This window comes from Strix aluco, chromosome 20 (genome assembly GCF_031877795.1).
Source record: "Strix aluco isolate bStrAlu1 chromosome 20, bStrAlu1.hap1, whole genome shotgun sequence".
In the NCBI taxonomy this organism is placed as follows: domain Eukaryota; kingdom Metazoa; phylum Chordata; class Aves; order Strigiformes; family Strigidae; genus Strix; species Strix aluco.
Window position 1 is genome coordinate 13,122,910 of NC_133950.1, and position 25,745 is coordinate 13,148,654.

Here is a 25,745-nt window from a genome sequence, read left to right on the forward strand (position 1 = left end):
GAAAACATGATGATGTTAACATCTGGGCATTTACCCAATACCATCTTTGGCAACAGCAGGAGCTTAATCCCAGGTTCCTGGACAAACTGTGGTCTGAGTAACTGTTCTGTGTCCCCATGTCTTCTCTGAGTCACGTTAATTTGTGCCTTTTTCTGGCATCTAAATTGCAACTTGTAATTTAACAGCTGCTATCATCTTTCACCTGGAGAGGTGAAGGCTTCACAGCACTGCATGAAACAGTTGCCTTCTCTGTAAACTGGCTTAGTGTCTATCAGGGTGAAGAATATTTATACAAAAAAGAGGGCCTTGTGGACCACCGCTTATTGTCTCAGCAGATAGGTTATAATATGCACAACACTTGGTCTAATTCATTCTTCTGCCTTTCTTTTTCTTCTGCCCAGCCCTCTGTATGATCAGTACTGCAAAGATCACTTCTCAGATGGTCACTGTGACCAGGGCTGCAATAATTTTGAGTGCGAATGGGATGGTCTGGACTGTGCAAACAACATGCCAGAGAAGCTTGCAGATGGCACGCTGGTGGTGGTGGTCCTGATCACCCCCGAGAACCTGAAGAACAACTCTTTCAACTTCCTGCGGGAGCTGAGCCGCGTGCTGCACACCAACGTGGTCTTCAAGAAGAACCCCAAGGGAGAGTATATGATCTTTCCATACTATGGCAATGAGGAGGAGCTGAAAAAGCATTATATCAAGAGGTCAACAGAGGACTGGTCAGATATGTCTAGTGCTGTCATCAACAAAGTAAAGAGCAGCCTCTACTCCAGGGCTGGCAGAAGGCAGAAGCGAGAGCTCGATCAGATGGACATCAGAGGGTAAGGGGGACCAATGGGTTCCTTTTTCACTGAGCAGCATTTGTTTTCTGTGTTGATAATAGTAACACACTATAAAGGGAAGGATGTAGGCCAGATAATTGTATTTAGACGTTGCTTTCTGTGTGAATAGAAACCGGATTTTGCTCTCATGTGGGAAAAGCGAGTGATCACTCAGGAATCCCTGACACAATGCTGCGCCGACTCTCACGATTGAAGGAGTCCTGTGTATTGTTGGGAGCCGGGGCTGGGCTGGGTGGGACCTGGAAGCAGAGGTTGGCCTGACTGACTGTCTGACTTCAGGAAGTCGTTAAGTTAAGCCTCAGTTTCTCCCTGGGAAATGCTTTCTAGAGCTTTGTTGTAAAACTCAATTACTGCAAACTGTGTTTGGAGATCTTTGATATAAACATATAGATCTAACCTTCTCCCTCTCTGTGGGCTCAATCAAAAGCCACCGAAAGCAAAGGAGTTAGAGCAGCGAAACTGATGTGAAAAGATCTGAAGGCTCCCAAACAGCATTATTTAAGATACTGTAATGTCTGGGTCATTTTAAAACACTGTGAAGCAGAGACTCCCTTCCATTCCTGTAGATGAGTTAGATTTCACAGTATTCATCAAGGCAAATCCAATAGACCGTGAGTGCGAGCTGCTGCAGGGCTTGTGCCACAGGGAAAAGAGGAGATGGGTTCCCACCTCCTAATTCCCACTGATGGGGGGTTAAGGAGGGGAGACAGGGCTCATCTGTCTTCTCAGTGTGGTCATTTCTCCGTGTTTCTCATTGACTTGTCTTGCACAGATCCATTGTCTACTTGGAAATTGATAACCGACAGTGCATCCAGTCGTCTTCCCAGTGCTTCCAGAGTGCCACTGATGTGGCGGCATTCCTGGGTGCCTTGGCCTCCCTTGGCAACCTGAACATACCCTACAAAATAGAAGCAGTTAAAAGTAAGTACAGCTGGTCGGCTGGGGAGGAGAGACAGCCAAAACTTTCCAGCCATATCCATGTTTAGGTATCTGTCAGCTGGCTGCACTTGAGCACAGTTTGGTTTTAATAGCCTTGCATCTTTGGTTTTTTTTTCTTTAAGTCTGTTCTTTAAAAAATTGCAAAAAACCAGTTTATTATTTTTGCTTATTTCAGGTTTATTTCAAAATCATTATCACTATAAAAGTTATTAAAAAAAAAGAAAAGAAAAAGAAAACCCAACCGCTCCAATCAATCAGTGACATGCAAGGAGTTGAAGTTTGTATCTTGAAAATCCCCCCTAAATCCTTTTGTCTTAACAGCTCAATGCAAGCGCAATGATTTGAAGTTTGCTAATCCTTTTCCTTAAAGGAGAAAAAAGTGAAGCTGTCTCCTGATGCAGGCTGGCTTGTGCAGCCGAGAATTTGCCGATAGTTTGCAATTCTGATTAATAGCGTATAAAATGACCTTATTTTGGGGGGGCTGATTTAGATCAGACTTAGGTACCTCTATTAACTAATTTTCCTTCATTTCCACTCTGTCACTGGTTTGCTATGCAGCTTAATGTCTCAGCATCTCCTTGTGCCCCACTGTTTTGTAGGTGAAACAGCTGAGCCCACGAAGAACTCCCAGCTGTATCCTATGTACGTGGTGGGGGCTGTGCTGGTCTTGCTTGCTTTCATTGGAGTGGGAGTACTGGTATCTCGTAAGCGGCGCAGGGAGCATGGGCAGCTTTGGTTCCCAGAGGGCTTCAAAGTGACAGAGTCGAGCAAGAAGAAGCGACGAGAACCACTTGGGGAGGATTCTGTTGGACTCAAGTGAGTAATTTGCTTGCTAACCCGTTAAACACAGTGCAGTGGGGCTGCTCGGGGCTCTTCTGAAAGAGCCCCGTGGAGTTTTGTTCTCTAGTGCATCATATTGGCATAGCGGGGAGGAGAAAAATCAGTTCTGCATGGGGAAAACAGTGTTCCCATCTGGAGGAGGTTTTTAAATGCTTCATGGTCCGTTTGCACTTGGTGGAAAATGAAAGGCAACCCGAGGGGAACCTCCTGCAAATGCCTTGTTGATTCTTCTTTGAGTTCGTGCATGTAGATAAACACCCTATCACAGACTAGTTCCTGCAGAGGAGCTAATTTTTTGTATGGTTTTATTTTTAAAGACCCCTCAAAAATGCTTCAGACGGCACGCTGATGGATGACAACCAAAATGAGTGGGGTGATGAGGAGACCTTGGACACCAAGAAGTTCAGGGTAAGCTCACTGCCACATTCCCTTTCTGTGCTGCCAGCAGCCACCCGCTGGGTTTTGTCACGGAAGGAGCAGAGCGCTGCGGGAAGCAGCAGAGCGGGGGGACCCTCGGGGGCCCAGTCAGCGCGATGCATCGCTGCTGCCGGCTCCTTTGCAACCCTGCGTGTGACAAACGCCCCTCTGAGACTCGCAGAGCTCCCACACCAGAGCTCAGCCCCCTCCTCCCGCCCCGACTCGCACGCTCTGCTCGGTGCTCACTTCCCGCCGTCATTCCGCAGTTCGAGGAGCAGGCGATGCTGCCGGACACGGACGATCAGACGGATCACAGGCAGTGGACCCAGCAGCACCTGGACGCCGCGGACCTGCGCATATCCTCCATGGCACCCACTCCACCGCAGGGGGAGATCGATGCAGACTGTATGGATGTCAACGTCAGAGGTCCCGGTAAGGTGGACTCCTTTCACCTCCGTGCTGCTTGTCAGCTCATCTAAAATCCTCCCTTACCCCCTGCAGATGAGCAGTCCCAGGCAGCCCTACCTGTCTCTGTTTCTCATACAGAGTCTCTGATAGCCATTCTGCATCGTGTGGTTCCTGTTGTGCATGATTTAGAGACAGACCCTGTCACATTTGGCTTTACACGAGATCTCTGTTGTTTAATCACTGAGATGGAAAATAGACAATACAGAAGAAGTGCCTATTTAATCATCCAGCCTGTCTCTCTCTGCCACTCCTAGATTCCTCTCCACCCATTTCACAATCTTCTTTTCAGGTTTTTAACTCTATTAACAATTAATAGGCTTTTAAATTATTACAAACATTTGGTCTTCCCCATATCCGTGAAATTGTCATCTGAAATAATAGAAATATTTAAGGCTGTGCTATACTGTACTCAAGTTTGCTTTGAGCAACCTTCCTTATAAATTGCACCTCACACCTTCTAACGCTTTCCTTGTCTTTAAAAGTGTGTGCAAGCTAGCAGATGAAATAGGAAAAGCCATGAGTGGTGAGATACCACTAAGGAATTTCAGATGCATATCAGAGGAAGGATATTCGTGTTTGATGTTGAGAACCAGTCAGGAACTCAGTCTTGATGCACCCATGAGAATAAGCATCTATCGCAGACAGAGCATTTTGCTGAGCCGCCTGCATTACAGAAGGGTAAAAAGCCTTTTTTCACCGAGTTCCCCTGTGCTTTTCAGATGGCTTCACCCCGCTGATGATCGCCTCGTGCAGCGGAGGAGGGCTGGAGACCGGTAATAGCGAAGAGGAAGACGATGCTCCCGCTGTCATCTCGGATTTCATTTACCAAGGCGCCAGCTTACACAACCAGACTGACCGCACCGGCGAGACGGCCCTTCACCTGGCTGCCCGCTACTCCCGCTCCGACGCTGCCAAGCGCCTGCTGGAAGCCAGTGCTGATGCAAACATCCAGGATAACATGGGCAGGACACCCCTCCATGCTGCCGTCTCTGCCGATGCCCAAGGAGTCTTCCAGGTAATTGATCCTTTTGCCACCAGTCTCGGGGTTTTCTGGGGAAAATACTGGTGCCACGTGTTGAGTCAGACACACAACTGAGCTTATCGTAGGGTCTCCAGCTGGTCCTGGTGAGATGCGGGGTGAAAGTCTTGAAAACTGAAGCACCTGTTGTCTCAGGGCAGGGCACAGCAAAGCACCAACCCCGTCACTGCCCTCAGATGTGCACCCCCAAACTGGGAGTGGGGACTGGAGGGACCAGCCTCTGGAAAGGGGGTGGCAGGTCCTGAGACCTGGCTGAGTGTCTGCTCTCTGTCCCTCCTAACGTTTGTGTTTCCTGCGCTTTGGCCCTTGTTGTGGTAGATCCTGATTAGGAACAGGGCAACCGATCTCGACGCCCGAATGCATGACGGGACCACTCCTCTGATCCTGGCTGCTCGCTTGGCTGTGGAGGGCATGCTGGACGATCTCATCAACTGCCACGCAGACGTCAATGCCGTGGATGATCTAGGTACTGCAGGCAACTAAAACACAGGCTCCCTCAGAGGTGGAAGGAAAGGGCTGCTTGCTGTTACTCTCACCACTCACTGATGCGTGTTGTATTTCGTGATCTTTCTCTGTAGGCAAGTCAGCACTGCACTGGGCAGCTGCTGTGAATAATGTTGAAGCTGCAGTCGTCCTCCTGAAGAATGGTGCCAATAAGGATATGCAGAATAATAAGGTAGGGGTCTCCTGGGCTGACATAGGCAAGGAAAGAAACATCTGGGGAGTCTGTTAAAGGGTAGTTTGTGCCTAAAGTACAACACTGTCTGGCACTGGGACTGATCAGATTGTTCTGCTGTGAATGAAGCTGCTGGATTTAGCTCAAAGAAGCGTTGTGGGATTTGGTCCTGCAGGTGATGTTGAGGGGCTGTGCGGTGCTTGGTGAACAGTATGATACGGCGTTGGTGTGGCCATCTCCTCGCGTGTTCTGAGCCACTCGTAGGGTTCCTGGTTTGAGACCAGTGTAAGGATATGGCTCAGCAGGGCAGGAAAAAGCAGCAGCAAGACCTCACCAGAGAGTCGATTACCATCTCTGCCACCCAACCGCACGGTGTTGGGCGTGGAGCTCTCAATAGTGTTAGCCAGGACAATCTGTGAACTTAAACCTTAACCATCTTTGCTGGGTTTCCAGGAGGAGACCCCACTGTTCCTCGCAGCCAGAGAAGGGAGCTACGAAACCGCCAAGGTCCTGCTGGACAATTTTGCCAACCGTGACATCACGGACCACATGGACCGGCTGCCACGGGACATCGCCCAGGAGCGCATGCACCACGACATCGTGAGGCTGCTGGACGAGTACAACCTGGTGCGGAGCCCACCGCTGCACAATGGCCCACTGGGAGCACCCACGCTGTCCCCTCCACTCTGCTCTCCCAACAGCTACATCGGCAACCTGAAACCTGCCGTCCAGGGCAAGAAGGCCAGGAAGCCGAGTACCAAGGGCCTGAGCTGCAACGGCAAGGATGCCAAAGACCTCAAAGCCCGGAGGAAAAAGTCACAAGATGGAAAAGGATGTCTGCTTGACAACTCCAGTGTGTTGTCACCAGTGGACTCCCTGGAGTCGCCCCATGGGTACCTGTCAGATGTCGCCTCTCCTCCGCTGATGACCTCTCCATTTCAGCAGTCCCCTTCCATGCCTCTGAATCATCTGCCAGGCATGCCTGATGCCCACATGAGCATCAATCACCTCAACATGGCGGGGAAGCAGGATATGGCCATGGGAAACTCCAGCAGGATGGCCTTCGATTCGGTGCCGCCGCGCCTTTCCCACCTCCCCGTCTCCAGCCCCAGCACGGTGATGAGCAACGCCCCGATGAATTTCTCGGTTGGCGGAGCGGCCGCTCTGAACGGGCAGTGTGACTGGCTCACCAGGCTGCAGAACGGCATGGTCCAGAACCAGTACAACCCCATGAGAGGCAACATGCAACCAGGGGCGCATCAGCAGACGCAAAACCTTCAACACGGCATGATGACCTCCCTGCACAACGGCCTGCCCACCACGAGCTTGTCGCAGATGATGAGCTACCAGGCCATGCCCAACACCCGGCTGGCTTCCCAGCCTCACCTGATGCAGAGCCAGCAGCTCCAGCAGATGCAGCAGCAACAGCTCCAGCAGCAAAACATGCAGCCGCAGCAGCAGCCGCAGCAACCCCAGCAGCAGGCGCAGCAGCAGCAGCAGGCGCAGCAGCATCACAACCCCAGCTCCAATGCGAGCGGCCACATCGGCCAAAATTTCCTCGGTACGGAGCTGAGCCAGCCCGACATGCAGCCGGTGAGCAGCAGCACCATGGCAGTCCACACCATCCTGCCTCAAGATTCCCAGATGCTGCCCACGTCTCTGCCATCCTCCCTCGCCCAGCCCATGACCACCACACAGTTTCTAACTCCACCTTCCCAGCACAGTTATTCCTCCCCCTTGGACAACACCCCCAGCCACCAGCTCCAGGTGCCCGACCACCCTTTCCTAACGCCGTCTCCGGAGTCGCCGGACCAGTGGTCCAGCTCGTCTCCTCACTCCAACGTGTCCGACTGGTCTGAGGGCATCTCCAGCCCTCCCACGAGTATGCAGTCACAGATGGGACACATCCCCGAAGCCTTCAAGTAAAAGACGGTGTTTCAGAGACGCTGGTGCTCAGTGGGAGTTAGAAGCTTGAGGGAGATCTTTTTTTAAAGGACATCGGATGCTTTTATTAAAGGATCCTTTTAAAATATGTTTTTATAAAAAAAAATAAAAAGACAAATTAATTCCTTTTTTTTTAGTATTTATTTATGTACTTTTTATTTTACATGAAAACACTGCCTTTTTATTTATATGTTCTATTGTTAAGAACTCAATGTGGGACACCAGTTGTGTTTCAAGAAATCAAAAAATTAGGTTTTTATAGGACATTCTCTTTTGTTTGGGGGGGTTCACTGTGTTTGATTTGAGAGGAAATGTTTATGTAAAGCTATAAGCAGCAATTTGTGATTCTGAAATGCCATTAATTTATTTTTTTCTCTTTCAACTCAGAAAGAGAGGTGAGAAAGAAAAGGGGAGGGAAAAATTGACTAAAAATACTACTCCTTAGGTGGAAAACAAAAAAATTAAGTATGGATGGATTTTTGAAATGTACTCTAAAATGTTTCCTTTGCTATTATATCTGATAGGACATTTTATGGTACCAGTCATGAATCTTTGTTTAAATTTCAGTATTATATAGTTGTACATTTGCCTTGATAATAGAAATTTTTGTTCTCTCTTGTTTTTATATATATAAAAATATATATATTTAAATGATTTTTATGATCTAAAAAAAAAATAAAATCAGGATTATAGACCTGTAAGAACAGGTTCTAAGCTAAAAAAAATAACCCTACAAAACATGAGTACTGTCCCCCACCAATTGTATTTGCCAAATTTTTAAGAGAGCAAGCCCATAACTGTGGAGTATATACCAAACCCATAACTGTGGAGTTTATACACAAAGGAGACTTAATTTTACTTTGAGTATCTTTACTGTTTTTTGTTTTCGTGTTTGCATTTGAGTAACTCTTTAAGAAATAAATGCCAATATAAACTTGTAAACCACATCCTTATTTTAAGGATGGCCTGCCTGTTTTAAAGAAGGCGTGTCTATTAATGCAGACAACCTGAGTGAGATTACAAAGCATTGTAACACTGCCACCACCACGTGCTCGCCCGTGTCCGGCTCCTCTGGCAGCGCAACTGCTGGGTGCTCAGTGGAAAGCGCTGCTGGTTTTGGTGGGACGCTGGACTGGCTAAACAGGAGGGCGAAGGACAGCACAGGTGAGTCTGTGCTGTGAAACGTTAACATTTTGTTCTTGTTAGTCCGGAGTGATGCATCTTTTTTTATATTGATGTACACTCTTTCTGTGTATCATGTAAAATATAGTATAAGCCTGTGGCAGATTTAATGTTTGTAAATATCTTTTTTTTAAGAAAAGGTGGATTTTGTTTCAAAAATCTAAATGAGCAAGTCTTAAATATATCATAAATATATCACCTTATAGAGGTGTTGGAATATCACTCACTCGGGTGCAAAGGCAAGCAGACACCCTAAGACTAGATATGTGTATGGGACAGGCAAATAGAGAGCAGTTAATCAAGAAAACCTAAGGAAAGGGTTCCTTTTCCTCGTTCCTTTTTATTAGAACACCAAATAAAATGGATATTTCTCAAGGCACAGCGCCTTGCTGAGCACTCATCTTAGTTAACATTTCAGACCATTGTTCTTGTGACATGCCTAATATGAGTGATAAAAACATCACGTGGTGTTGAATCTTCCTATGTTTTATAAACTAGAGTGTAGTTTAAGAAAAGATATCTTCTGTAATAAAGTTATGTACATGCAAAGTTGTAGTTTGCAAAAATGATGTATTTTTTTTGGTTAACTGATTTGCAATAAATGATGCTTCTGGGCATCTAGATTTTACTAAAACTGGAACTTAGTGTTTTTGTAACAGAGTGGTTGAAATCTGGGCTTTGATACCTGCTGTCTTTCAATACCCCAGGGCTGCCTCGGCACAAAGTACCGGCACTTTCTGAACGTCTTGTTAAAGCTCAGAGCAGGGATTTGGATAATGAAACTTTCTCCTTAACTTGTGCAAAACTCTCACTGACTTGGAACGTCTGGTTTGAGCAAGGCAGGAGGGGCTCTGCCCAGGTAGCCCTTTACCTGTGCTGTGGATGCTCTGGTGTCCCCTCAGGCCTCTGCCATAGGTCAGAGGAAACATTGAAAAGTTGTTTTAAAGCACGTCGCTCACGCACGTTCAAAGTACTGTAATCTGTCGCTTTAAAACTTTGCTTTCTGATCAGTTTTTTAGGAGCACTCTCTGGCTGATGAGAAGGCCAAGGGTAAAAAATGGCCACGTGCTTTGAATTACACAGCACCGATGGAAACAGAGCCCTCTACGAGGGGTGGTAAGGGTTATGTATAGTGCTTCGCTACTTCACACACGGCGCTGAGCATACGGCTGGGCTCTTGGATGCGGTGGCTTGCACAGATGGGAACTGGGAAGCCATCCGATGGCCCTGCCGAGGGGCAGCAGGACCCGAGGGAAGGTTTCACTGATGCCACTCCGGGCACAAACACCGCACAGAAACGTTTGCTCTCCTTGCTGCACTCGAGATTTTTAAGGTAATTTAATTTAATTCTGTCTCTTCCCCACAGGGACTCTGTAGTCCAAATGCAGCTGCAAAGTCCCCAAATAACTGGATATAAATAGCCAAGTCATGGACCTCCTCCCAAATCAGATAAGCCTGATAACTCCTGGAATGCTGGTATTTTCCACTCTGCAGCCGGGGAGGGAATGGGCATGTGTGTGCATGTACCCGGTATCCAGCCCCAGACGGATTCAGGGCTGCCAGACATTTGCTGTACAACCAGTCAGAAGCTGGTGCTGCAGCAGCAGTGAAATGCGGCACCTTCAGAGGTCAGGGAGGTGATGTGCCAGTGCACGCTCCCTGCAAACTCCGTGGAAAGGGGTATTTTAATTGAGGACAAACGCCTCTTTCCCCTGCAAAATGTGGTTCAACAGTGAGGATCTCGTTACCCCAAGTGACACCCTGGAGTTGGGCTTCCTGAGACGTGCTCTCCCCTCCAGTTGGGTCTCGCTGTACCCCATCTGGGATACACTAGACGAGGTGTGTCTGCCTTCACTGCGATTCGAGCGTGTGCTGTCCATGAATCGGTCTGGGAAAATCCATCCATGTTCCCACACAGCCCATCCTTCCAGGTCTCTCCCACACGTACACGTCCCAGTGCTGGTGCCCGTGGCTGGCTGCGGGCACTGCCACTGAGACTGGGAGACAGTCACTCATGGTCAAGGCAGGAATTTGGCCTGGAATGGATTTGAAAAAGAGGAATTATGAGGATGCGCAAAACACCATGACACTGCAAGAGGCAACTAAACGCATGTGGATCATTTAAAAAGTGAGAGGCTGCAAAGCATGTGATTTTTCCATGAGGGTGGGTTGGAGGGACAGAAGGAGGCGAGGGGGCTAAATACCAGGAAAGAGGCAAAACTAAAAGGTCTGCATTGGCACATGTAGATACTAATAAATTAGCCACAAGGTAACTCAAACGAGAAGTCAGAAAAGGTTTTCTAGGCAGTAGAGAAGTAAGGATACACAGTTTTGGTTTTAAGCATTTAACCCCCGATGACTCTTACATTTTTGAAGGTGTCTCGTGACCAACAAACTCCTGCCAGTTCCTTGTTCCTGCTTTCCTGAGTGGGTACACGAGATGATCATGAAATCACAGATCCTCAGCTGGGATCAAGGCAAAGATAAGTGAGGAATGAGAGGAATGGCCTCACTTTTGAACCCTCCCTCCACACTTAGGGCTTTCCCACCAACTCTCCATCCAGAAGGATTTGTCTTGCCCCAATCACCTCCAACCAACCCACATTGTCCAACTGCAAGCTCATCTTTTCCTCATGTTGATAAAGATGTTGGGAGCTGAATTTCAAGCTCTCATACCACCAGAAGATGCCGAGGAATGAATGGGTCATGGCAAGCACAGCTGTTTCAGCGTTCCAAGCAAAAAAGGCTGAGAAGCACCAAAATTATATCCCAGGTCAAGGGAAGGGTTAGGAAGTGTTTGCGTAAGAGCTATTCCGATGGTAAGTTGTTGATGCTATGAGGAATCAGTGCACCTGAACTATTTGTTTACATGCTGGAGGGCTTGTTTTTTTTATTCTTTGTTTTCATTATTCCTGCTCAATTAGATAGGACATTTAGAAATTGCTACTCTGTATTGCTTTTACCTCCAGGCTATTGGTGTTTGCTCAGAAAGTTGCTAACAGCTGCTTGAACCCTGATTGCTGAATTGTTACTGCAGCTCAACTCACCCCCTTAAGAATGTACAAAAGGAGCCAAATTCATGTAAGGTGTAGCCTCTCTCGAATTACACATGGGTTAATGTGGCTGGGGTAGTTTGAATAATCACAGTAACAAATAAATAAAGCTCAGTTTAATGGATAAATAAAGCTCAGCTTGTCCAGCTTGGCTAACCTGATAGAGAATACCAACACTCATAAGAAAAACTCTCCTTTAGCCATTTTTCCTGTTTCTAGACTCAGAGAATGATCCTTTTAACAGCAAGCTCCCGGGGCAGAGCTATGTTTATGGTTGCCTGCAACCTGAAGGCTGAATAAATTGTCTGAATTTACCAGGAAAAGGTCAGTGTCATTTGTGTTGTACCCCAAGTAAGCTGATAAAGCAGGAGTGAAGGACACACGCTGTCCTCTTCCCGCCAGCAAGCCTTTTTGTTTGTCATGGGTCACTCTCAAGTCCAGAAGTGGCTGCGTTTGCTGAGTACAGAAAATCAGTTAGAAGGCTTCAGGGTAAAAAGGGATTGAATGTCTTAATGTGACAATTTTTCACAATCACTTATCAGGAGAACAGCAAAGGTGAGATCCTATCATTAGGATTTTGATTTGTGTATGTATGTGTATAGGTGTGTAAGAGGGTTAGCTATGTAGTGTAAATGTATGGCTATAGATACAGATGTAAGCTGTTGATGGTATTTACATGCAGATGTATTTTTAAAAAGCCAATCAGGCTAATTAAAATCATGTTTCCTCACATTACACCTGTTGGGGGAAATACCAAGGGAGGACCAGGGCTTTATCTGCAATTCATGCTGGTGTAGGGAAATTGTATTTGACAAGCTGGTTTATAAGAATGTTCCTACAAAAGAGGGAGATGAAAGGCACTTTAAAAATCACAGCGCTGCCTCTGGTTCCCACACCAGCATCAAAGTGCTGCTTCTCCTGCTTGGACTGGGCTTTGAGGATATTACCCTGCTTTAATGATCAAGCGTGCAGAAACAGCTCTTTCGCTGATAATGACCCTTGATTAAGATGTTTGTTTAGGTCGTTTGTATTTTCCCCACAAAGGCTTGTTGTTGGGTGCAGAGTGTGACAATATCAGCACAGTGGCCACCGCCTGTAAATGAGACACATCCTCACACTGTAACAGGGGGGACGGGGACTCCCCCCTTAAACGCTTTGTGTTTGCACGGAGTAAAATCTTTAGACTGTTTGATATCACGTCACGATCTCGTCTTAAAAAAGAAAACCAAACAGACAAACACACGGTTCTCTGGAGAAGTGCAGCCTTGAAGTTAGCGCATCCCATGGCTCTATGCAGCAGGGTTGAACCGAGGCACCTGCAGCTTTTGGACACTCGCACACCGGCCTTCCAAGCGTTGGCACGACTCATAATTAACATCCCCTCACAAATTAACCCCCCGTGGGACAGGGCCCTTGCTCTGCAGAAAGTAACAGTCTCTTACATTTGCCTTTTCCTCCAAAAAACTACTTTTTCTCGTTGCCAGCTTCAGCGCCCCGGGGCAGCCTCCTGAACCGCCCTGCTCCCTCCCCGGCCCCCTCTGCCTTCAGCTCCCGCCCTGAGAGAACCGGGCCCGAGCTGAGGGCCGGGGCCGCGGTCCTCTGTCCCGCCCTGGCGGCCGCCTTCGCCACTGCACCCGCCCCGGCAAACCCGCGGGCTCGGCGGTGCTGGGGCACGGTCGGCCGGGCCGCACCCGGCGGCTACCTGGGGGGACAAGGATCCCCTCAGGGCCGCGCTCCGCCGAACCCCGACCGGTGGGAGCGAGGCCCGCGGTGGACGGGTGGGAAAGGGCCCCACCGGCACGCCCGCGGCCCGGGCCTCGGACAGCCGAGGAAGCGCAAAGAGCAGCCGCGCCCGCAGCCGCCCCAGACCAGGACTCGAACCGGTGACGCCCGAGCCCGCAGCCGCACTGCGCCTGCGCCAAGCCGCGGCGCTGCGAGCGGACGCTGTAGAGGCCGCTTCCGCCCTCAGGTTCGGGTGTGCGTTATGGTGGTGTTTTTTTTATCCTCCGACACTTCTGCCGTCCCCCTTTTCCCTTTAAAGGAACGCGGAAGGGCGGGGGGAGCCCGGCGAGGGAGAAACACAAACAAGCGGCGCCGGGCCCCGCACGCGCCGTGACGTCATCGCGCGACGCGGCGTGACACGTCGGCGGCGGCGGAACTCCGAGCCGGATGTTCCAAGATGGCGGCAGCGGAGGGGGCCGGTGCTGCGGCCTTGAGGGGGGGCGGCGCCCGCTGCTGAGGGGCTTTTGTCGGCGGGGGGGGCTGCCAGGTACCGCGGGGCGGGGCCGGGCGCTGCCGCAGCGCCAGGGGCGGCTGAGGGAAGGGGCACGGCGGGCTGGGAGGGCTGGAGATCCCGGTGAGCTGCGTGAGGAGCGCAGGGCCTGAGGTGCGGGCCCTGGGGCTGGCGGCGGCCGGTGCCCCCTCGGTGCGGCTGGGGCTGCCCGTCGTGCCTCAGGGCGGCGGCACCCGGGGCCGCGGGTCGCTGGCAGTCACGGCTCTCGGCCTCTGGTCCCGGTTGGGGCGGGTTGTGGTGCGGCAAGGAGGGGCGAAGCGGTGAGGCACCGCCGCAGTCAGCGGGGCTGTGCTGCCCAGGCGGCTTTCCTGCAGGGTTTGGGTTGTTCGGGGTCGCCTCGAGTGCCACGGTGGGACAGGCGCTCACGCTGCAGGCGTTACGAATAATATTTCATCGGGTGGGGGAGAGAAAAAGAGATCCTGCCGTAAAAGTATCGCCTGATGTTAGTTATCATCTATTTCCTTTGACAAGACATAATACTTCTCGCAACTCAGGGTTGTTTTTTCGACTTGTCAAGTGTCATAGGTCTGTGCTTTATTGGTGTAGTAACTGGTGCTGACTCAGTAGTACAGTTGCCTGAAAGTGTTCAGGACCTGCTGTTGTGATGGACTGGTAGTCAGTCTTCCTTACAAAACAAATGGGAATGTTTTATGCTGCTGCTGTCTGTGCATCATATTAAGCTCCATGGTTTTGATTCCCAAAGAGCTCCTTTTGCCGAATAATATTTGTAATTGGTTGCCATTGATGAAAAAGCTGGTGGGAAGCTATCAGCAGTATTAAAGATGTAGAATATGTTCAGTCTGAGTGTCATCCAAATGCGTGCAGATGTTCAGCTGTCTGCATGGACGAAAAAACGTGGAAAAACAGTGTCCCAGATACTGATTTTAAAGATACAAATCTCATTTTCCAGCTGTTTTTGTCTTTGGGATTGCAGCAGGTTTTTTTATTCACTTTGTTCTTGTTGGTAGGAATCCGTCTACGTGCACATGTTATTTATTGTTTGTTACGTGCACATGTGTGCAAACACGTGTATGTATATATCTAGGCAGGCACACATGAGAATTAATATTAGTACTCTGTAACCTGCTTTGTGGGCATACTTATTCTTGTTTAAGAGTAATTTATTTAGCTTATATCCCTTGGAGATAGGATTAAACTAATTCCCCCCATGTAAATTATTCCTTCGTGCAGATAAATTTTCACAGAGGAGTTTAAAACTAATCATGGCTATAGAGCTTGTCAGGTGAAACTTACTGATGGCCTTGTCTAGAGGGTAGTTTTAGTCTTTTTTTTTTTTCCTTTTTGGTAAAATTTTCTTGGCATGTTTGGAAACACCTTCTGCCATCGTTCTTTCTGGTGACTAATGTTTAGTAGGCTGCTCTGCATTATGTATTATAAACCTGCCGAAAGTTAAGAATTTTCAAATTAAATAAAGCAGAGATGGATTGCTTTTAACTTACGTAGTTATTTCTCATTTATAAATTTATTAAAATCAGCATTTCTGTTAATACTGGATTGGAGGCAGGGAGGGTCGGTATCACTGAGTTGATATCTTCTGTTTAAATTACCTGACACGGGCATGTTCATTTTATTTGGACTTAATTCTTCAAATCTTGGATGCTGTGTGCAGTCTGTTAATATTAACTTTCCTCCTGTAAGGAATCTGATATCCTCGTATTGAACCTCTGTAACGCAACGGTAGAGATCTTGTTTATAGGAATGGCAAGCCAGCACTTTAAAGTAGAACCCTACGCTTACTTCAGTTAGCTAATTAGTATTACTGGTTGTTACAGAAATGTGGTAAAGTATTAGGATTTTTTTTTTTTTCTTTGTGTACATCTGATAAGACACTGTAAGGAATGGAGTCCACATTAGAAATTTGGAAGTGGGCAGTTAAGTTTGTAGAAACAGTTGGTTTTTGTGCTCAACTGTATTTCAGAAACAACTTTTCTATTAAGAACAGAACTGTTAGGTAGGTACCAAGATTTGATCAGTTAAGTTAGTGCTTTCCAGGAGGTAACTGTCTTGGCAGATGTTTGATTTAGTTTTTTCTCCTCCCCACTTCCCAGTGTGCCACACAAAACCACTAGTTTATTTAGAGGGGAAGGAGGAGTTTTTGCAGTTAGGTTGATACAGTAAAGAACATGATGAAAAATAAACGGTGATGTCCAGAACAACCTGGATTTTCTTAAGCATGTGGAAACTGAGGTGGGTGTCTGGGCAGGGTTTCCTGATAACATGGTTGGCAGTAAGCATGGCCAGCTGGAAAACCTTCACCTCGGTATCGTAATAGGAGAAAAGATTGCAAAGTGCTGAAATCTTTTTGTAAGTATTCCTTGATAGGAATTCAACAGGCAGCTGTGTTTTAAAAAGAATGTTGAAGACAAATGGAAGTAATGCATGAAACTAATGAAGCTTTTTCTATTTGAATGCTTTTCTGTTGAAGTCAGTTTCTCTGGTCTTCTTCCCCATTTTAACAAAACACAAATTTTAACAAATTTGCAAGGTCTTAACTTAAGATATGGCTATGAAATATATGGATATGGGGGAGAAATTGGGAGACTCTGTTGACTGAGGCCCTCTGAGTGAGGGACCTGGATTATACGTAAGACTGTTGGATTCTGCAGTGATGAGTAGAAGAGATTTTTCCCTGTGGTAAATTGTACTCACGTCCAATAAAATCTGTATAGATCATGCTGTGGTACTGGTCAGTATGCTTTTTACTGGAATTTTTTAGTTATAAATCTTTATGAAATACATGTAGTTACACAGTGTTCACTCAATATGTATTTTTGTTAAATAGAAACCAGAAGTATTTCGCATTTGGACTTCTCTATAGCTATTAAAATTTTGGCTTGATTACAAACATCTGACTTTTCTGGCTTCCCATTTTATTACTCTTACTGACTAGATGCTGAATCTTAAAAAAACCAACCACCAAAACCAACTAAAAATTGCACAGCTTTTGTCTGTCTTCTATAAACAGAAGTGCAGCTGGTATGAAACAATTGCCGTGGGTACTTCGCTCTACATGATATAAACCATATTTGTTGTGTGCTGTTAGAGAACAAGACTATCACATGTTGCTAAAGCTTCACTGAGCTGAACTGGACAAGTACTGAAGAAGAACTCTAGATTTGTCAACTTCCCTCCTCCCCAGATTAAGGGGTGATAAAATTAAAAAATACATGTTCCTGATTATTTTACTGAGCTTACTATGTACCAGATTCCTAACTGGTATTGTTTGAAGTTCTTGCTGACAGAGTTGGAATACTTCTGTGCCTGTCCTTTCCACCCTGAAATATAGCTATAACTCTGATACTATGCCAAAGTCCCGCTAGTGTTAAAGCAAAAACATTAATTAATTAGTAGGTGAGGGGAGTCGATTGACTTTTATATTCTTAAATACAGTTTTACTATTATGCAGCATTTGTCTAGAAGAGAGAAGATTTGTGATGAAAACCCAGTCACCTTTCTCAAAATAAGTAACATTACTGTCCTACACAATGTTTTCTTTTATATTAAAACAAAAATGGACTGTGTTCTGTTGAAGGGCATAACATCTGATGAATTCTTTCTTGAGTGCTCGCTTCTCATCTTACCTGTGAAAAGATTCATTCACACTGAGCAACAGAGCTGAAGATCGTCTCTGACAGAATTAGAGTTAGATAATGATTTCTCAACTCTTTATAATTAAATTGAGCTTGCCATAGTGCTTGCAGGTTCTATTGTAGGCTGACTGCTGCTGTGTCTTGTCTCTGATGCATACTTCTGCTTAAAACAAATCTGGGGAAATGTAACAGTATGACCCCATTGGTGCTTTAACAGTTTGAGATTTTGTTGTACAGGACTGAACTGTGTTTAATTACTCGGAGCTATTTGTTAATATGGTTGTTAAATAATGTGCATTGTTACCACACAGCATTAAACTTCATTAATACTGGACTTGGATTTAGAAATACAATGTCCTGTGTAAATTTCTTATGCATTCTGGAGAAGAGAGAGATATTTTTCACTTCAAGTTCTTTGAGTAATTTTGTTCCTAAAATAAAAATTGCTGAAGTGCTGCATGTATTGCAAGCAAGGAAACTGACTTGTCATCTGTTTTATCTTAACAGGGCGCAGGAAGGAATCTGTCTACAGCATCCACTACTAGTTTGTCATCTGGCATCTGACCCTGCCAGGCCACCATGCAGCAGCCTCCACAGACTGTTCCAGCAGGAGCGGCAGCTCCACCTCCCGCAGGCCTTGCTCGGAACATGTACTGGAGAAACAGCTCGCTCAGTAAACGAGCAAATGCAACAGCTGCCCCAGTGCAGCCTGTGACAGACCCTTTTGCATTTGGCAGACAAACTCCCCAGGGTTCCTCTTTAGATAATCCATCCAAGGGCAATGCTTTGGTTATGCAAAGTTCTTCCCCAGCAGTGTTTCCGCAGCCAGCCGTTGTGCATACTTCACAGTCACGTGCAGGGGACAATCCTCATGGACTGCACACGTCTTTATCAGCTCCTGTAGCTCAACCAGGAATAAATACCAGTACGTTTTCTAATGTTTCGATTCCTTCACCGTCCCCAGGATATGTTATAAATAGTACTGCAGAAGTGCATCCACATGCAGATCTTGGACTCCATGGGCCTGCAGTACCATTGCATTATAATACAGGAGCAGCAGTTGAAAATTCTTTCAGCGTGCATCCTGGAATAGTGTCTGCATCGAACAAACCTGGAGGTAGACAAGATGTTAGTAGAGATCCAAATGATGTTCCTTCAGGACCCAATGTAACTACACTCTTCCCTCCACCTCCTCAGCAGCCTGTGTCTCAGTGGAGGCCTGTTCAAGGTAACCTGCAGTCTCCAGTTCGAAATTTTGTGCCCTATCCTGAGCCGTCTTCTCAGATTGATGTTCATAACATTTCTCAGTCTTCTGTTAGCACTTCTCATCCTCCTCCGCAGACAAATTTACAGCAGAGTCCTGTACACCAAGGTATTCCACAAAATATCATGCAAGCGCCTTTGTCTGTTGGTTGTGAAAAGAATGGGAAAAACAGCTCTGCAAATAGCAGTCATCACATGAACAACATCCAGCCTGGAAATGCATTTAGGCAGAACACAGAAATGACTAACGCTTGGTTAAGTCAACCATACCAGGAACAGTTCTACCCACAGCCACCATTGCAAGACTCCAGTTTTGTCATTCCCACAGCTCAGGAAAATAACCCCCAAAACCCGTCTCCAGATGTGTCTGAAACATCAAATAGACCTATTCCCACAGATCGAGATTCAGGAACTCTCTCCATGTTTTTCAAAGGAGATGAAGCAGAAAATGAAGAAATACTTTCATCTGAAAAAAATTACATAGTTGAGAAAGCGGAGTTTGATGCTTGTCAAGCAAATTCAACATCCTTGTATCACCAGCCAGCGCATCCTCAGCGGGTTGCAACTAATGTTCTCTCTCAGGCACAGATGGGTTCAGCCAATGAGATGATACAAAAAGGAATGGATGTCCAGTACTTTCCTAAAATTGTAAGTCATCAGGAGACACAGGCCGCTAAGCACTCGATGTTTGTTTGTGACGACAAGGCACGTCTAGGTGATGCATCTGGGAATGGTGGGTCACAGTATGAAAATGTTGAGAACCTGGAGTGCATTCAGAATCAAGAAGTGCTGCCAAGCGAACCACAGAACATGAGTGCTTCGTCCCCTACGGCTGGTCCTGATCTGTACAGATACGGATCCTTTCCAGGTCAGATGCTTCCAAAGAACGCTGTTGTCAGCCATGCTGAAGGAGGACCAAATTTGGAGGCACCTGATTCATTACCTCACCCTGTCCGACCAGATAGTGTGTCTTCAAACTATAGCAACATTAGCCATAGGAGCGCTTCTAGCTCAGCAAGACCTCAAGAGCAAGTTGGTACGTTTATTCAACAGGAAAGCGGGAAGCCTGATGAGGAATCTTCCACTAGCTTCTTTAAACAGATTGACTCCTCTCCTCTGGGAGGCGATTCAAGTGAGCTAAACCTGGGCAAGAACTACCATGGTAATCTATCCCAGCCTCCAACTCCAAGTCCTCCTAAGCCTACAGGGGTATTTCAGACAAGTGCAAATAGTTCTTTTGAACCTGTGAGGTCCCATGGCGTTGGTATAAAACCTGCAGAGATTGACCAAGCAAAGATGGTGGTTGAATTGAGAGAGAACCACTCAAACCAAAAGAATATCAAGAAGAATACAGCCGTGCCGGCTGCCTCCCCTGGTAATCTTGAACAGCCACCAGATAATCTGGAAACTCTTTTCATGCCTCAGGTACACCCACTGCCTCTTGCAGTCCCTGGCGAAGCTGGAAATACGTTGCACTCTGGACCTGTGATAGAGAACATACAATCAGTATCTGAGAGAAGGTCCTCCACAAGAGCTCAGGGAGCAGTTAAGAAGTGTGATAGCCCAGCAACAACTTTGTGGGCTCATAATGAGTTACCTAATTTTGGGGGAAATGTTCTTCTAGCTCCTGCTGCTCCCGCAGTGTACGTCCCTGCCAAACAAACTGTAGAAGTCATTCAGCCACCAGAAGAAGGCCTGTCTAATCAGCAGCCCAGTAAACCAGGGACTATTGCTGTGCAGCTTTCCCAAGATGGAAATATATCTTCTGAAAATCTTGAGAATCCTCCCAAAATGGGAGAAGAGGAGGCACTTCAGTCTCAGGCAAGTTCTGGTTATGCAAGTTTGTTGTCTTCTCCACCTACAGAATCTTTGCAAAATCAGCCTATCCTGATTGCTCAGCCTAATCAAAACTATAACTTGGCTCAGCCAATTAATTTTTCTATTTCTCTATCTAATCAGCTAAGCAGCAATGAAAACAGTCAGCCAATGAAGGACTCTGGGGTTGGGGACAAGCCTGCAATGGGTCCTCAGACTTCACATGCTGGTGGGATCATTTCTGGGGAAAACGTGCCATTACCTGTGATGCAAGTTGGATCTCTATTAGTTAATGCACTTCCAAATACTAATCTGTTAAAGCATAATTTATTACAAAGCCCTGTTAGTTCCTCTGATACTGCTTCTAATCAGCCTGCAAACTTGCTTATGAAAACTCCGCTTAATTTGGCTCCAGAAGGGCAAAAGAATGTTAATATGGAAGGTTTTGTTCCTGAATTTGCTAGCAAGCCAGGGTCTAACTCATCTGTTTCTCCTGGGACGAATCTCCCCAGTGGAAGTGGAAGTGCACTAGTCCTCCCTGTTAATTCTGTAGCACAGGCTAATGAATCTGCAAATCATTCAAATAGCAAAGAAGCAGCTGCTGGAGTGCTCGACTTCACAGTATCACGGACGTTGGAGAAAAGTGGTGCAAGTAATTCTGTACAGGTGCATAATCAGTCACTTTCTGGTGGTCCCATATATCCTCAACAGTCAGCTGGTAGTACTGGTCAGGTGGGTCCGGAGATGCATGACAAACAACATTTCTATCAACAGGTGACAAAAGATGTACAGCATCAGGCTGTGTCAGACAGAGCTGTACAGGGAGCCTTGACATCTCAACCACAAATGCAGGCAGCTCAAATGCAGCAGCCACCATCTTCTGGGCAGTCCTCAGTTCCTTTGAACTACCAGATTGCCACAGGGACTAAAGCCATGCAGGCATCACAGCAGCGTGAGAACCAGGTGCTGAGTAACCATCCTCTGCCTGTGGGTCCCCAAGAGGCAAGTTCAGCACAGCTGACAGCAAGGTATGATCAGATGAGTCCTGAGAAGCAACCAGCATCTGGACAGCCGTTGGGTGCTCCAGCTTCCACAGCCCCTGCTACCACCACCAGTCAGTCAGTCATGCCAAATGCGCAGCAAGATCTGCAGCGTCCATCCCTGCCTCAGACTCCTCAGGATGCCTTTGGTCCACGCCAGAACCCTTACTACTACTACAGACATCCTTACGATGCTTACCAGCCTCCATATCCGCCGCCTTACCCTCCTGCAGACCCCAGAACAGCAGCTCATCTTTATTACATGGTAAATTGTTATTTTTCCCTTCCTCCCCCCTTGGTATGTGTTAGCAATTTTCATCTTTGAATTACGAGTTTAAACAGTTGTCATGATCAACATTCAGTGTAGCATTCGTGTTAAGTATTTAATCGTAGGGACAATCCAGATAGCAGTAACAAAACTTGCATTACAAAGATTACAAAAACTTAAAGAAGTTGCTAATACCAACTCCAGTTTATTTGCTTCTTTGGAAAAATCTGGCAGTTATAACTGTCTTAGCTGCCCAGGTGTTCACATTTGGTTCCCATCTGCTGCCTGAATTATTGACAGTTTAGCAGAGTGGCCAGCATAGTGGTTGAACTGCCTTTAGTCCAGGTGTAATGTTTTTTCTTAAGCTTAGGGTATTAATAGACTTGAATATAACTTGCCACAACCGGTATTGAAAGCTATACTGTATTCTAGTGGTCTGCATCTCTTCAGGTATCACAGTTGGGGTGTGTATGGTGATTTGGTTCATTTTAAAGGTTTATTCTTGGAGGTGGGAAGCCTCTTACCTTACTTGTCACTCTTTTTTCTAGGAGGATAACTACGGACAGTATGACCCACGGTACAGACACTACGATAGCACCAGCACTGCTTATATGGAGCCTGGGAGCTATCGGTATTCTGAGCCTGAACGTCCCAGTTCCAGGGCTTCTCACTGCTCTGACAGGCCGCCTTCTAGGTATGCAATTCCAAAATTGAGTAAAGATCTGGTATACCCTGAAGCAGTGAGTGTAATGATGCCTATTGAAGTTTTATAGCATAAGCCACAGTGAGGAAGCTCAAAAACTCATTGTGTGCTGCCATAGGAACGGACAGTATCAAATGCCACATCTGAAAAGGGTACAATTCCGCAGTCTTTTCTGTTGCTAAAGGCTTATTACTCCTTTCATTCAGTTCTCTGGGTGGTTGTTGGCATTTCTGCCAGGCAGGAAGTCACTGCGATGGACTCGGCGCTGAGGTTAGCTCTTTTTCACATGCTGAGAGAGAGCAGTGTTGGCCTTGGGTCCCTTAATCAATACTAGTTTAGTTTCTGGCTAGTGCGTAAGCAAGCAGCCCCTAGTTCTGTTAATAAATGGCACTTTTGCACGTTGGTCTGGGATGTGCCTTGTAAGCACAACAGTACATGTAGCCTACTGATACACGGTATTTCAGGTGTTCAGAAGAGAAAATCGAGGGAAGACATCCTGGCACTGTGTCAGGTTGATTTCCCTGATGATTACTTCAATTGTGTGGATAAGCTTTCTCACAGAACTCCCAAACTGTGGTCCACGTAGCAAAGGTGCTGTGTGGGCATGTTTCACCCACTGACTTCACTACAGGTTTTGATGCAGGTAGCACATGAATTAGGAAAACTTAAAAGCCTTGGTCTGTCTGATTATCTGAAATAAAAAAATTGAGAGAGGGAAGCAATGTGGTGAGATGCTATTAAAGAAAAAGCTGAAGTGAAATCTAGTATTTCTCAAGCAAGAAGCAGCAAATTACCTTCCAGAGATTACTGCTTTCTGATGATTATTGCATAAGAGATTTGTATGAGCTTCAAATTAATGACAAAATACTACTGTTGCATTAATTGGTGGGTGGGTTTGCAGGTTTCCAAGAGAGAACCCCAGTCATCTGTCTGGAAGTGATGAAACCCTTTGTAATATTTGTCTGTTGTTGTTGGTAATTCACTCATGGAGCAGTCTTCAAATTAAAACCATAACATTTTGCCTAGCACCTCCAGAAGATTATAGGAGGTGTATCTTGGCTTTGAGGAGTACAAAAAAATGGCTGTAGCTACATGTGATAGATTCACTTAAGATGATGATAAAAGTTAAGTGCACTGTTGAGATCTTGTAATGAGATAATAACCTCTAGTAGCACTTCCTGGTTTGTACTCTTCTTAGGTACAATTTTTATAAGAGGTTGAAATTCCTATAGGTGGCATTGGGCAGATCAAAGCCTGTTAGGAGTAGCCTGTCAGTGCTGATGTGTGACGTTGACAGTGCAGTCGGATGTGGACTGTGGTATGGTACTGCGGGGCAGCAGAGCCTGAGTGGCAAAGTCAGTGTGATAGCGTGTCTGAAACTTGCCCTTAATGTACCAGTATTACTGATATTAATGATCTCTCTTTGGGGAGGGGAATAACACCTTTCTGAAGGAGACTAAGAATATTGGTTGGGTGGCTAAACCTGATCTGATAAGATCAAAGCTCCTCCTCTGCAGAGGTAGGTGCTGTGTTAGCAAACTTCCCACGCGTTCCAGGGAGGAGCATCACTTGACTCACTTAGTGCAAACTCCAAAGCGGCCATCAGTTATGTGATCAGTTGTAGAGGAGCATGAAAGTTCCCATCATTCCACATTGGCATTAAATATTTTTACCTCCTGTGCGTGTATGTATACATAATGTGTGTTTGTGCATGTATACACACGTGTATATACACATGTAGATATAAACATACATGTATATGCACATGTATCTACATATATGTAGACATGCTATATTTTTCATCTAACATTCATCTTCTAGCTTCTTTCAGAAATTGGTGGGATGGTGTCCTAAAAATGGCATATAATAAAGGCTCATGATTTTCAAGTAATAGCCACATCTTTCTTTTTCCATCAAAAGTATTGTAATTATCTTTTGTATATGCACTGACTTACTTTGATGTGTTGATTTTAGTCAGATTCTTGTGCTTGTTCTGTTCATTTGGACAATCAGAATTCTAACATGGGCTCTGTAAATTAGTGTTTTCTTCTATTCAGTCCTCTCTATTTGCTCAAATGAAAAACAAGCCTTTCCTACAGGCTACTGTCCATCCAAGCCTACTGAGAAGGGTAATAACCTAGAAGATGCTGGAATTAGTTGTGTAGTGGTGTGGTGTGTTACAATTGCATCTCAGTGCTATTTCGTTTATTCACTGAAGTATTAAATGTGCGGATGTGCTAACACTGAAAACATTGCTGATCTACTGAAAAGCTGAGATTGAGAAAGAGTGAGTGCAGAATGCAAATAGAGCATTGGGATTGCGGGTGTGCTGTCCCTCCAGTGTTGGCAATTGTAACGCTCGCCAGCCACAGGTTGGCATCAGCTCCAAGTCCTACAAGGTGATACAGCATTGAGCTCTTTGACCAGGTACCCAAAGAAAGGTATTTTAACACTGGTGACAGATGCCACAATGGCAGCCCCGGGGGCTGAAACCCTATGTTCAGAATTATCTGAGAGCGCTTGTTCATGTCCTGACCCATTTTCGTGACTCTTCTCCAGACCATAGTCCTCTTTTCATCACCATGAGATGTATAACAAGACACTGTTAAAGTTGAGGGAGCAATTACTTCATTACTTGTGAAGTAACTGAATTATCTGTTGAGACAGTTCAAAGGATGCTAATTATAGCAGTAGTTTTTGTGATTAATTGTAAGTAATTAAATTTATCACCAAAGCAGTTTATAAAAATCACTAAATTATTGTATAGTAAGGGCTGTCAGCTTTTTATGTCACACAACAATTTAGTGATGTATTGGTTTGTAAAGTCTTAATTTTATGATTCCTTGATTTCCTGTAAATGAGTTATTTTAAATATGAAACTCTACCTAATCAGCTCTGGCATATAGTTCTTCATATCTCCTGCTGACTTTAGGAGAGATCAAAGGAGGAATAATAACTTTTTATACCTGTGTGCTTTCCTTCAGGCAAGGGTATACTGAAGATTATTATACAAAAAGTGGATGGAGTGATTATTATCCAGGCTATTACCCGAACTCATATGATTATGGAGGTAAGGTGTCAAATGAACTCTAAATTTTTCTATAGAAAAATGCAGATTTAAACAGAAGTTTATGGGGAAGAGGAACTTTAAGATCAGGGAATTATTATATTTTTCCATATTAATAAAACTGATATCCTTTCTACAACCAGCAAGAATAAAGTTATACTTGCTAAAAATTGATCTCTGGGCCTACTTCAGTTATTAGTACTATGCCATCCTTCCAGTATGGTTTTTTATTCAGTAGAAGTAGTAAATAGAAAATAATTTTTTTCCTCCCTACCA

At 45.8% G+C, this 25,745-nt stretch overlaps 2 protein-coding genes across 8 annotated transcripts in view; both read left to right on the plus strand.

The window, feature by feature from the left end:
• NOTCH1 (notch receptor 1) overlaps positions 1-8,990 on the plus strand; it is a 44,168-nt gene extending 35,178 nt beyond the window's left edge. For both annotated transcript variants that reach the window (XM_074846015.1, XM_074846016.1), the window contains exons 26-34: positions 402-830; positions 1,624-1,772; positions 2,390-2,606; positions 2,948-3,038; positions 3,314-3,479; positions 4,235-4,530; positions 4,873-5,020; positions 5,133-5,230; positions 5,684-8,990. In XM_074846015.1, coding sequence (XP_074702116.1) covers positions 402-830; positions 1,624-1,772; positions 2,390-2,606; positions 2,948-3,038; positions 3,314-3,479; positions 4,235-4,530; positions 4,873-5,020; positions 5,133-5,230; positions 5,684-7,156 — 3,067 coding nt within the window. In that variant the 3' untranslated portion in view covers positions 7,157-8,990. The remainder of the gene's footprint in view (positions 1-401; positions 831-1,623; positions 1,773-2,389; positions 2,607-2,947; positions 3,039-3,313; positions 3,480-4,234; positions 4,531-4,872; positions 5,021-5,132; positions 5,231-5,683) is intronic.
• A 4,260-nt stretch (positions 8,991-13,250) lies between these two features.
• The window catches only part of SEC16A (SEC16 homolog A, endoplasmic reticulum export factor), a 31,444-nt gene continuing 18,949 nt past the window's right edge, over positions 13,251-25,745 (plus strand). Inside the window, exons 1-5 of one of the 6 annotated variants that reach the window (XM_074846634.1) lie at positions 13,520-13,678; positions 17,821-20,397; positions 21,166-21,696; positions 22,248-22,393; positions 25,387-25,472. In XM_074846634.1, the coding sequence (XP_074702735.1) occupies positions 17,893-20,397; positions 21,166-21,696; positions 22,248-22,393; positions 25,387-25,472 (3,268 nt within the window). In that variant the 5' untranslated portion in view covers positions 13,520-13,678; positions 17,821-17,892. Of the gene's footprint in view, positions 13,379-13,468; positions 13,679-17,820; positions 21,697-22,247; positions 22,394-25,386; positions 25,473-25,745 lie in introns of those variants that run through there. The other 5 variants (XM_074846630.1, XM_074846633.1, XM_074846629.1 and 2 more) reach the window with 5 other exon arrangements.